The 13182-nt window shown below is 47.5% G+C and overlaps 2 protein-coding genes across 3 annotated transcripts in view; both read left to right on the top strand.

Annotated features, from left to right (window-relative positions):
- The first annotated feature begins 3173 nt into the window (after positions 1-3173).
- LOC103247080 (zinc finger protein 773) overlaps positions 3174-13182 on the top strand; it is a 34213-nt gene continuing 24204 nt past the window's right edge. Inside the window, exons 1-2 of one of the 2 annotated variants that reach the window (XM_073015852.1) lie at positions 3174-3219; positions 6159-6199. The gene's annotated coding sequence lies outside the window, so the exon portion shown is untranslated. Of the gene's footprint in view, positions 3294-6158; positions 6200-13182 lie in introns of both variants that reach the window. The other variant, XM_073015851.1, reaches the window with a different exon arrangement.
- Positions 3192-13101, top strand: ZNF749 (zinc finger protein 749). Its single transcript, XM_073017213.1, is given in 5 exon segments — positions 3192-3293; positions 6159-6199; positions 9417-9543; positions 11124-12377; positions 12380-13101. Coding segments are annotated over 4 exon segments (2124 nt in total). The 5' UTR covers positions 3192-3293; positions 6159-6178.

The following is a 13182-nucleotide window of genomic DNA, read 5'->3' as shown; positions in this document are numbered from 1 at the left end:
CAAGACAATTTTATAAGTGATAATACCAGGCATTTAGTCCATCCCTAAAGAAGTGAGGTTCCTGGGAATTTAACCTTGTGTATGCAATCTTTTTAAATATTAGCTAAAGAAAAATGGGTGCCCTTTAAAGATTTTTTTTTTTTTTTTTTTTTTTTTTTGAGACAGAGTCTCGCGCTGTCGCCCAGGCTGGAGTACAGTGGCCGGATCTCAGCTCACTGCAAGCTCCGCCTCCCGGGTTCACGCCATTCTCCTGCCTCAGCCTCCCGAGTAGCTGGGACTACAGGCGCCCGCCACTTCGCCCGGCTATTTTTTGTATTTTTTAGTAGAGACGGGGTTTCACCATGTTAGCCAGGATGGTCTCGATGTCCTGACCTCGTGATCCGCCCGTCTCGACCTCCCAAAGTGCAGGGATTACAGGCTTGAGCCACCGCGCCCGGCCAAAGATTTTTTAAAAGTAGGAAACAAGAAGTCAGAAGGAGCCAAATCAGGACTGTAAGGTGGATGCCTTAGGATTTTACATCAGAATTTTCATAAAGTTGCAGTTATTTGATGAGAGGAATGAGCAGGAGCGTTGTAGTGAAGGAGTCCTGGTGAAGCTTTCCCAGGGGTTTTCTGCTAAATCTTTAGCTAACTTTCTCAAAACAATCTCATAGTGGGCACAGTGGCTCACGTCTGTATTCCCAGCACTTTGGGAGGCCGAGTTGGGCAGATCACCTGAGCTCAGGAGTTTGAGGCCAGCCTGACCAACATGGAGAAACCCCCTTCTCTACTAAAAAATACAAAAATTAGCCGGGCATGGTGGCACATGCCTGTAATCCCAGCTACTGGGGAGGCTGAGGCAGGAGAATTGCTTGAACCCAGGAGGTGGAGGTGGCAGTGAGCTGAGATCACGCCATTGCACTCCAGCCTGGGCAACAAGAGTGAAACTCCATGTCAAATAATAGTAATAAAGTCATGTTTCATCTGTACAGTTCTTCAAAGAAATGCTTCATCTTGATCCTACTTGCTTAACATTTACATTGAAGGTTCTGCTCTTGTCTGCAGTTGATCTGGATTCGGTGGAAAACTTTGGCACTCATTGAGTGGAAAGTTTGCACAACTTTAATTTTTCAGTCAGAATTGTGTAAGCTGAACTAGTACAGATGTCTGTGGTGTCAGTTATTGTTTGTGCTGTTAATCATCAGTCTTCTTCAGTTAGGTCATCAACAAGATGAATTTTTCCTCGCAAATTGATGTTAATGGTTTGCCACTGTGGGCTGTGTGGTCATCATCTCATCTCTTTTTTTTTTTTCTTTTTTTGAGACGGAGTTTCACTCTTTTTGCCCAGGCTGGAGTGCAATGGCACGGTCTCGGCTCACCGCAACCTCTGCCTCCCAGGTTCAAGCAATTCTCCTGCCTCAGTCTCCCTGGTGGCTGGGATTATAGGCATGTGCCACCACACCCAGCTAATTTTGTATTTTTAGTAGAGACAGGGTTTCTCCATGTTGATCAGGCTGATCTCGAATTCCCAACCTCAGGTGATCCACCCGCCTCAGCCTCCCAAAGTGCTGGGATTACAGGCGTGAGCCACCGCGCCCAGCCCACAACCCCTTATCTTAACCCAGACAACTATTTCTACTGATTCCAGGTCTTTTAGATAAAAGCTATTTCAACCAATTGCCAATCGGAAAATCTCTGAACCCACCTGACCTGGAAGCCCCGCCCCTCCCTTCCAGTTGCCCCGCCTTTCCAGAGGGATCCAATGTACATTTTACATGTATTGACTGATGTCTTATGTCTTCCTAAATTGTTAAAACCAAGTTGTAGATGGGCCATCTTGGGCATATGTTCTCAGGATCTCTTGGAGCTGTGTCATGGGCCATTAGTCACTCATATTTGTCTCAGAATAAATCTCTTCAACTATTTAACAAAGTTCCACCCTTTTCGTCGACAGAAAGATATTCCTCCTTCAACTCCCCATCCCATCCCGTGGGGGTCTTTTCTTTCTTGTCCCAACAGAACACACTAACGATCAAAAAACAGTCTCCAGAGCTTCAGTATGTGTGTACTTGACAAGCACAAAATAGCTGACCGCTATGAGTGAAGGGCCAGTTCGTTATGGTCAGCCATGTCCCTTCTGATGTTCTTCCTTTGGGAACTTGCTGTGCTTCATACTGTAGCAGGACGAGCCACAGACAAAACTCCCCAGACACTGGATTAAAGAAGGAGGAGGTTTTTTATTTGCCTGGGAGCGTCGGCAGACTCGTGTCTTAAGAGCCGAGCTCCCCGGAAAAGAAATACTTGGCCTTTTAAAAGGCTTACAACTTTAAGGGGTCCACGTGAAAGGGTCATGATAAATCGAGCAAGCGTGGGAAACGTGACTGGGGCCTACATGCATCAGCTAACAGAACAAAGTTTTACAATGCTTTTTTCATACAGTGTCTGGAATTTACAGATAACACAAATAGTTTAGGCCAGGGATTGACGTTATTATTATTACTTTAACTCCTAGGGCCGGGTGGTGGTGCCAGGATTGTCTGGCTATTTATCTGACTTTTGTTTCTTTTTCTCTTTCCTCCTGTCTTGTGAACTAGGCAAGGTGGGGGGAGGAGGGCCGCAGGAGTAGTAGTGGTCTCCTTCCTTAATACAATCTGAAACGACAGGGCTCTGAAATATTTCTCAGACTTATCTGAAATATTTCTTAGACTGCCCTCTGGTAAAATCTGGTTACTTGCAGTTTAAGAGTCAGCAAAGCCCCTCCACGTCCTTAAGAGCCCCGGAACTGCATTTCTCAACGCTCCTCCAGGGGCCTCCAGCTTTTTTCCGTAAGGTCAGCGCGCTCTACATTATGAGGCGGGGCAAGCAGCAGCGTGGGAACTACACTACCCAGAAGACACCGCGGGGGCACAGCAGCGAGTGTAGCCGTCGGTTTAGCAGAGAGAGGACTAACGAGGTCTCAGTTGTGTGGGCGGGACTTCCGGCGGCGCCCTCATGGTTATGTTAGCGTGGCTGCCTAGAGATCTGTTTACTGATTTAGAGAGTTCCAGAGCTCTGGGTCGGGACTGAGGTGACAGAGCAGAAAAAGGAGAAGCGGTGTTCCTTCTACACAGAGGCTAAAGTGCGGATCGGCTGAGTCGGCTGCAGGCACCCCTGCCTCCCTCAGCGTCCAGGTGACCGCCGTTCCCGCCCCGCTCTTCCCTGGCTGGACTGGAGGAGGCCGCGCCGATGAACCTGACCGAGGTGCGTGCAGCGTCCCAGGCCGCCTCGCCCAACCCCTCCTCCCAGTGCTGAAGTCCGAAGGAGGGGCCCTGCAGGTTAGGCCCTTGTGTCTCTAAGAGAGGGGCGTTCTTGTGTGGGGTGCCCGGGACTGGGACTGCGGTGGGATGAGGCGGGGGAGCTCCCGTCGGAGACCGACACGTCTCTGGGGCTTGGAGGCACTGCAGAACGGGAGGCCCGAGCCTCTTTGTCTCCAAGGAGCAGAGGTTGAGGCGGAGTCCCCCCTGGAAGGGCGGTGGAGCCGCGGAAAGCCATAGAGGGCTGTCCAGGGAGGACGAATGGGAGGGTCACGCCCAGAGTTAGAAAGTTTGAAGTTGGGGAAAACATGATGTTGAACGGGGGCAGGGGGACCGCCGAGGAGACCCCCTTGAGTTATGGTAGGGCTGGGCCAGAGGAGTTGCAGTAGAGGGGAGATGTGATGAGATTCTGGATGGATCTCAGAGGATTTCCTGCTGCATCAAACAGCTGTGAAAGAAAGTCGGTAGTGAAGGGTGTCTTCCGTAGGTTTTGTTTTGGCCTGAAAAATCTGAAAGAATGGAATTAAAGATATCAGCTTAAGGAGCAAGTTTCAGACAGAAGATCCTGGGTTGGATTTGGGGTGACATCACATGGGTAGGTGGACGTAATTTCTAAAGGTCAAGGAAGGTAGCTGGCCTGGAGCTTTAAATGAGTTAGAAGTTGTGCACTTGAGAAGTTGGCCTGTGGATCAGATTGAGAAGGAAGAATCCTAACATTGTTTTTTAGTATGGGCTGAGGGAGGGGAGGGCTCAGATTTGGAGGAAAGACCATGGTAGGGAGGGCATCTCTGGTACTCCCTGCAGAAGGGAGCAGATACGGGCTAAGAGTTTGGTCTGTTTCAGTTGAAAAAGAGGCCTGGATGGATAAGGAGTTGCCCTGGACTACAGAGACTGAGGCATGAGATATTGTAGTCACTCCACCCTTCTAACTCAGCCAGCCCTGAGGGCCACTCTTTGGGGAACAAGATAAGGCCATGGAGCAAGTGGGTCCAAAACTAGGCAGGGCTTTCTCATATCCTCCACCACAGTTAAGGGCCTCCAGCAAGCTCCCTTTACTGAATTATCTGGCAGGCAGACCTGTTTGCTGAACGGACCAGTAACTGATTGATTGCTCAGCCCCATCCTGCAACTCATTAACTTAGGGATGTAAAAACAGGTAATTGACTTAAACACTAATGAACTGTATCAATCTTAAATAACCAAGCAAGTCAGAATCTAGTTTAAAGAGAGTTCACATGTTGATAATAGCCATCTGAGACCCTAGATTCAAGTTGTCCTGAATATACACTTCAATTAGCAGCAGTGACTTTCTTTTTTTTTTAAGGAAAAAAGCAGCAGTTTCTGAGTTGTTTACCAATAACTTATGTTAAAGTAACGTAAGTTTTTATTGGCTATACATTGTTCTTTATATTATAGATTACAGAAACACGAAGATAATAGGTGAGACAGCTAGTCAGGAACAAAATGTCTTTAAACAGTTGTTCTCAGGCATCGGTTCAGGGATGTGATTGACATCTCATATTCTTGCCTGTCTGAGCCTGATACATTTTGTGTAGGTCAGACAGCTCTGGGCTATTTTTTGTTTGTTTGTTTCTCAGCCAATATCCTTCTAAATATGTACACATAGGCAATTGGAAATAGATGTAATCAATAATTTAAACGTATTACAATATTTATTGTTAGAATGTTAATTTACCTGTAACTCTGCTTATAGTACAAATCTTTTTATATATCACATTTCCTTAAAACATTAAGAAGTGGGGGCTGGGCACAGTGGCTCACACCTCTAATCCCAGCACTTTGGGAAACGAAGGTGGCAGATTACGAGGTCAGGAGTTCGAGACCAGCCTGGCCAACATGATGAAACCCCGTCTCTACTAAAAATACAAAAATTACCCGGGCGTGGTGGCGGGAGCCTATAATCCCAGCTGCTGGGGAGGCTGAGGCAGGAGAATCGTTTGAACCTGGGAGGCGGAGGTTCCAGTGAGCCGAGATTGTGTCATTGCACTGTAGCCTGGGCAACAGGGCAAGGCCCCGTCTCAAAAAAAAAAAAAAAAAAGTGGGAAAAATACTCAAATTTTCGAAACCCTTCTACTTCATTTGTGCTGAAAACATGTACAAAACCATTAATCCTGTAGAAAGTAATGCTTATACATAGTGTGTACTACTTATGCTTCTTGTCAGTATGAGCCCTATGAAGTGGGAACCCTTTTAATCTCCATGTTACACATAAGGGCACTGAGGCTTAGAGAGGTTCAGTCCTTGTCCAAAGACACAGAGCTGCTAAGAGGCAGCACTGAACTTAGGACTTGCTGTAACTTCAGATTACTTTGCTCCAGTACAGGGCAGAGATGGTTGTACAGCTCAGCCTGTAGGATGCTGCAATACTGTCCTGATACTCATGGCTTGCCTCTTCCTGTTACAGGCCAAAAGAATGAGGGTTGTGATCAACTGAGTATACCACTGGAGGCCATATGAGTAAACAGCAAACTGTTTCTCATGAAAGCAGGATGTTGGCAAACTGACAAACTGCGTCTGCCCCTCAGAAGGAATGCTGAAGGTAGTCACAACCCAGGCACAAGTGAATTTCTTGTGATTAGGCATAATTGAAGCCTGTTAACAATGTGAACTTGTGATCAATTAAGCGGCTGACCAGTCGTTACCTCCTCCTCCTTTTCATTCTACCCAATAAATGCGCAGGGCTGTGGAAGCTCAGGGGCTGCCTTTGCTCACTAGAAGCAGGGAGCTCTCTTCTTCCTCGGTTCGCCTTCTTTAAAACAGTTTCTTTTGTCTTAAGTTTTCATTTCTACATTCGTCCCCCTTCATTCAGTCTCGTAATGATGGTCTCAAGTAGTAACTGTACAAGTCTGTCACATCTTCCCACAGGGTCCATAGCAGTGGCAGCAATGCATAAGGACCCTGCACAGGTAAGTCAATGGTTTCTCAGGCTCTCTCCCCCAGCCCCCTACCACTTATCTCTCCAGTATTTTAGGCATGCTGATATAGGGAAAGGTGGTGTCCTGAAACTTCATGTTTTTCCCTTCCTTGGGTCTGAAGACTGTGGTTCCACCACAACCAGGGGTCAGAACTCAGCCCCTGGTTATAGAGTGGTCCTGGTTCCGACAACTAATGGTCTAAGATGTGGCAGGGCATTCAGGCACAGAATATAGAAAGTTCAGATGCTTACTGGTGAGACTTAGCTGGGATGTTTAGTGAACTGAAAATTCATGTTCCATCTGGTCGTGATAGAGTATGGCAGCAGGGTAGGAGGTTGGGGCATGCAGGGATCAGCATGGAATGGCAGTCTAAGGTTCTGGGCTTTTCATCTGAGGGTGATGGTAACTGGGGAAAGTTTGAGCAGGGGGGAAAAAGGTGTCTTGACTCAGATTTTAGTGGCTCCCTCTGCCTGCAGAATGGAAGATCATGTGGGGGTGAAGATGGAGCCACAGATACCTGGGTGATCGGTCCAGCAACAGTCCAGGTGGAGGTTGTTGGTGACTGAACCAGAGTGGCGGTGGTGGAAGTGGGAGGAGTGGGGGGCTTCTGTATGTGTTTGATCTAGAGCTGCCTGTATTTTATAATGTAGGAAGCTTGGGAGCTGAGATGGAAGAGGGGGTCAGGAATGGCCCCACAGTTTTGGCCTTGTTTGGAAGGATGGATGTTCCAGCAACTAAGATGTAGTAAGTTCTGTAGTAGGGGGAGTGTTTATGTAGTAGAGCATATGAGGAACCAAGTTTTGGCCAAGTAAAAAATGTTCCAGTGGCCAGGCATGGTGGATCACACCTGTAATCCCAGCACTTTGGGAGGCAGAGGTGGAAGATCGCTTGAGGTCAGCCTGGGCAACATAGGGAGACCCTGTCTCTACAAATAATAATAAATAGCTGGGTGTGGTGGCGTCTGTCTGTGGTCTCAGCTAATCGGCATGCTGAGGCAGGAGGGTCACCTGAGCCTGGGAAGTAAGGCTGCGACGAGCCATGATTGTGCCCTGCACTCCAGCTTGAGCAACAGAGTAAGACCCTGTCTTCAAAAAAGCAAGCCAAACCAAAAACAAAAATCGAAGCCAAAACAAAAACAAAAATACACAAAAAATGTTTCAGAGACTTTGAGTGGAGGTGCCAGGCTGGCAGTTGTACACACATTAATGGAGTTCAGTGGAGATGTTTAGGATGGAGACATCCACTACATGATAGCTGAACTGTTGTGAAACTAGGTCAGACTTAGGAAGCAATGGTGTTAGTGGGAAGGAAGGAGAAGGAACAGACTGAGGACTGGGTGTCTCCATTGGGCACCTGGATGGTGTTGGTGGGTATCACAAAGACAGATGAGAGTGGATCGACTGAAGGTACGTGTGTATGTTTGTGTGTTATGTTGGGGGCGGCCTGTGGAGTATAAGGAAGGGCTTTTGAGGGGAGACTTATGAGGTGGATGGTGAGGCATCTCCACAAACTCACCAGGGTTTTGTGGCGAGTCTTGCTTGGACCTGGGTAGTTTCATGCAAACTGTGAGACAACTTTAGGGGAAGATGCGATCAGCAAGGAGCATTGCTAGGCCTGGGGTGGGGATAGCATTGGGGAGGTCAGTGTATCTGGGCTTTGGATTAGGATTATGGGGATAGAGAAGGTTGTGACTGCTTATGGGACAGCATGTACATTGCAAAAGAGAGAGACAGCCAAGATCTGGAACTCAGAGGAGGTATGCAAGAACTATGAGGTTGTCACTTGGGTTTGGAGGGCTGAGGTTAAACCAGGAAACGGGACTGGGAGGGGAGACCTTCAGAACAGGGCTTGGTGCTGCCCCAGGCACTAGGAACATTACATTCTGGGCAGCCCAGAGGCAAATACGTTCTGGTGCACTGCAGGACTCCATGTACAGAGTGGCATCTTGAGAGGCCATGGAAATGCTCCTGGTTGGGCCAGGGCTGCTGTTAGTATTGCAAGAGTGGAGGAATTAGATACATGAGAGATGTACTGTCCAAAGCGAGATATGAAGGTGAGGAGGAGCGTGAATGCATGGCCCCTGGCAATGGGCACATAAGGGAGAAGAGTGAGTCTAAGTTTGGGTGTCTGGGAGGCAAGATTTGGAGACCCCAAGGAAACGGGGTGATAAAAGAAGGTAGGGCTGGCCAGGCGCAGTGGCTCACGTCTGTAATCCCAGCACTTTGGGAGACCAAGGTGGGTGGATCATGAGGTCAGGAGTTTGAGACCAGCCTGCCCAACATGGTAAAACCCCGTCTCTACTGAAAATACAAAAATTAGCCAGGAGTGGTGGCAGGTGCCTGTAATCCCAGCTACTCAGGAGGCTGAGGCAGGAGAATTGCTTGAACCTGGGAGGTTGCAGTGAGCCACTGCACTCCAGCCTGGGCGACAGAGCGAGACTCCCTCTCAAAAAAAAAAGAAGAAGAAGAAGATAGGCGCCCTGGGCTAGGCTTTGATGATGCTTTTGCTTTCTCCCCACCCATCTCTGAGCTGTGCTGGACTCAAAAATCAGTAGCAGTGGGGGTGAGAGAAGTGCAGATGCTACCAGGATGTGGAGTCTCTTCCTCCTTGGGAAATAGGTGGAGGCTAAGCAGGGGATAGATATGTGTGGGTATTGGGGAAGCACTGAAGATTCTGGAGAGGAAAGTGTATCAGTGATTGGCCCACTGGATTTTAATTTTTGGAAAATGAGTGATGACAGAGAGGCTAATGGCATTGAAATAATTTTTATTACTTTCATTTCCTTAGTGCAGGGGGAATGCCATGCTGTACCAGGCCACAGAAAATGCTAGATTTGGTCAGGAGGCAGAGGCATGACTGAAGGGAAAGCATACATCAGAGACCGTATTGGGGTTTTGGCAGGAAAGACATGCAAGGTGGGATGAGGAGCTTCAAACTCGGTGGTTTGCATAAGTCTGGCAGCCTTAGGGCTTAGAGATTATCCTTTATTGTGTGGTGACAGGGCTTGTGTTGATTAGGATAGGAGAAATAATCATGTATGAGCATTAGATAGTGCTTCAGCATATGGGATCTGGATTGCAAGGGAAATATAAAAACAATGGCCGTCAGTCTGGCCCTCCAATTCTCAGATTTTAAGTAGATAAATACAGGTCTAAGGAAACACAGAAGAAGAAGTTGTTCACAGACTGAAGTGTCATAATTTTGGCAGGAGTGTATGGTCTTTGAGGATGTGGCCATATATTTCTCCCGGGAGGAATGGGGGATCCTTAATGATGCTCAGAGACACCTGCACAGCAATGTGATGTTGGAGAACTTGGCACTTTTGTCATCAGTAGGTAAGGCCTTCATACCTACTCTGGCGTCTTGTGCTGGGTGCTGTTTTTTTGCTCTTTTCCATGACAACTCTGTGTTTCTCACACCAGATTGTGGGTGCTATGTCCTGTCCACTCCTGGTTTCCTGGCAAATGTGATGAGGCAGCCAGAGCTGGGCTGTATATACTGTACTACCTCCCCTTAGGCAGCCTCAGCCTCTGTTGCTCTGAAACTTTACACAATAAGGTTCGGAAGTCAGAAATCTTCAGGTTTTTTTTTTTTTTTTGAGACGGAGTTTCACTCTTGTTGCCCAGGCTGAAGTGCAATGGCATGATCTCGGCTCACCACAACCTCTGCCTCCCAAGTTCAAGCGATTCTCCTGCCTCAGCCTCCCGAGTAGCTGGGATTACAGGCATGTGCCACCACGCCCGGCTAATTTTGTATTTTTAGTAGAGACGGGGTTTCTCCATGTTGGTCAGGCTGGTCTCGAACTCCCTACCTCAGGTGATCTGCCTGCCTCGGCCTCCCAAAGTTCTGGGATTACAGGCGTGAGCCATCGCGCCCAGCCCAGGTTTCTTTAAGATACCCTAATGGTGGTGCCTGTCCCTGATTTGATTACTCTGTCCAGATGCATGAAACCTCCATCCAAGGGTTTCCCTGTTCCCCTTGCTGACATACTTGGAGACAGTGTCTGTGCTAGGAATTTCAGGCACCTCCCTGGTCACCACTTGTGAGGATTGTGAAGTTATTTCTGCAGGACTCTCTACTGTATGTTCTGGTAACTTTAGAATGCAGCGTGTCCTGGGTTTATTGCTCTGTGTACATGCTGTCCCCTCCCTTTCCCTGCCTTTCCCCTAGCTTGATTTATGCTGCAGCTAGATAGTTGCTCACCTTGAGCAAGGGGGAGGTCTCTGGGTGCCTGGCGGAGTGGATAGTCCTCTATTAATGGCAAGAGACACTCAGAAGGACTTGGCCCTGGTGGGTGAAAGCTGGGAAAGGATGTGATATCAGGGCTAGATTCAGATCACATTCAGAACTTCCTTGTGACCACTATTGTTTGTTGCAGGGCCACTGGCCACCCCTCACTCTTCCTTTCCTTCCCTGTTGTTATTTTTACTCTGACTTCCAACCCCTGGCTTCCACCTCTGACGCCTCCTATCCAGCCTTCATCTCTCCACCATTCTCTGCCACCACTCCCTTTGCAGTGCTGTCTAATGTATGACCTGTACTTTAGGTGTTATGAGGTCTGCATGTATCCTTCAGTAGTCCATGAATACTCGCTCTCACACAATCAGATCTCTCTGGATCTGGACACAACAGTCATGGCCCGTTGAAAGCCATTTGTAGAGAAGCGAGTTGGAGACCCCGCCTGCCCTCCCTGCTTGGTACTTCTCCCTTGTGTCCTTACCACCAGGGTTCCCCCACTACACACACTTGACAGGCCCACCTCTGAACAGTGGGCCTTCTTCTCACTGGCCTTATTTCCTTGCCTGTGACCAATCCTGTGCCCTCATTTGTGGGTGTGTCTCACAGACATTTGTGATGGGGCTGCCTCCTCCCTCCAGAGTTCACATGCACTTCACCAGCATTTCTGTTCTTACAGGTTGTTGGTATGGAGCCAAGGATGAGGAGGTACTTTCCAAGCAATGTGTTTCTGTAAGAGTGTTACAGGTCACAGCTCCAAAGCCAGCTTTGTCCACCCTGAAGGCCCAGCCCTGCAAGACATGTAGCTCACTTCTGAAGGACGTTCTGCAGCTGGCTGAGCACGACGGAACACACCCTGAGCAAGGGCTGGACACGTGTGCAGCAGAGCATGACCTGCAGCAAAAGGAGCAGGCTAGAGAGAAGCTCACCAGAAGTGATGAGTGGAGGCCTTCATTTGTGAACTACAGTGCTCACGGGGGAGAGAGGAACTTCACATGCACACAGGGTGGCAGGGATTTTACTGCCAGCTCAGACCTTCTCCAGCAACATGTCTTGAACAGTGGGCAGAAGCTATACAGGGATACTCAGGATGGGGAAACCTTTCAAGGTAAACAGAATGATTTCAACTCCAGCCAAGGTGGGAAAGACTTTTGCCACCAACACAGGCTGTTTGAGCACCAAAAAACCGATAATGGGGAGAGGCCTTATGAGTTTAGTGAATGTGAGGAATTGTTTAGGTACAACTCCAACCTTATTAAATATCAGCAAAATCATGCTGGAGAAAGGCCTTATGAGGGCACTGAATATGGAAACACCTTTATTAGAAAGTCCAACTTAGTTCAGCGCCAGAAAATTCACACTGAAGGCTTTCTTTCAAAAAGGTCTGACCCCATTGAACATCAGGAGATTCGCAGTAGACCAACACCTTATGAATGCACCCAGTGTGGGAAGGCTTTCCTTACACAGGCTCATCTGGTTGGTCACCAGAAAATCCATACTGGAGAACAGCCCTACGAATGCAACAAGTGTGGGAAATTTTTTATGTATAACTCCAAACTCATTAGACATCAGAAAGTTCACACTGGGGAGAGGCATTACGAGTGTAGCGAATGTGGGAAATTGTTTATGGACAGCTTCACACTTGGTAGACATCAGAGGGTTCATACAGGAGAAAGGCCTTTTGAATGCAGCATATGCGGAAAATTCTTTAGTCTCCGTGCCACACTCAATATGCACCACAGAGTTCATACTGGCAAAAAGCCCTATAAGTGTAACGAATGTGGGAAAGCCTTTAGCCTCAAACATAATGTTGTTCAGCACCTGAAAATTCACACTGGAGAATGGCCTTATGAGTGCACTGAATGTGGGAAGGCCTTTGTTAGAAAGTCCCACCTAGTTCAGCACCAGAAAATCCACACTGAAGCATTTTCAAAAAGTCTGACCTCATTCAACATGAGAGGATTGACATCAGGCCGAGGCCTTATGGGTGTAGTGAATGTGGGAAGGCCTTCCTTACACAGGCTTATCTTGATAGTCATCAGAAAATCCATACTGGAGAACAGCCTTATGAATGCAGTGAATGTGGGAAATTCTTTTTGGACAGCTACAAACTTGTTATTCATCAGAGAATTCACACTGGAGAAAAGCCTTATAAATGCCGCAAATGTGGGAAATCCTTTAGATATCGCTGTACACTGAATAGACATCAGAAAGTTCACACTGGAGAAAGACCTTACGAGTGTAGTGAATGTGGGAAATTTTTTAGAGATAGCAACAAACTCATTATTCATCAGAGAGATCATACGGGAGAAAAGCCTTACGAGTGCAGCAACTGTGGGAAGTTTCTTAGATACCGCTCTACATTCATGAAACATCATAAAGTTTGCACTGGGGAGAAGCCTCATGAGTGCAGTAAATGTGGGGAATTGTTTAAGATTAAATCGAGCCCTATTACACATCAGCAGTCTCAGACTGGAGAAAGTCCTTTTAAGTTAAGGGAATGTGGAAAAGACTTCAGTAACAAATGTAATAATGGTCAGTGCCAAAAAATTCACACTGGAGAAAGGTCTCATGAGTGTGGTGAATGCAGCAAAGTGTTTAAATACAACTCCAGCCTCATTAAACATCAGAGAATTCACACTGGAGAAAGGGCTTAGGGCAGTGAATGCAGGAAAGTCACCAAAATCATCACCTCATTCAGCATGAAAAAGTTCACATCAGAGGAAGAACCTATTAGT

This window comes from Chlorocebus sabaeus, chromosome 6, assembly GCF_047675955.1.
Source record: "Chlorocebus sabaeus isolate Y175 chromosome 6, mChlSab1.0.hap1, whole genome shotgun sequence".
Classification (NCBI taxonomy): Eukaryota; Metazoa; Chordata; class Mammalia; order Primates; family Cercopithecidae; genus Chlorocebus; species Chlorocebus sabaeus.
Note: the sequence above shows the minus strand (reverse complement) of the source record. Positions and strands in the feature narration are given on the sequence as shown.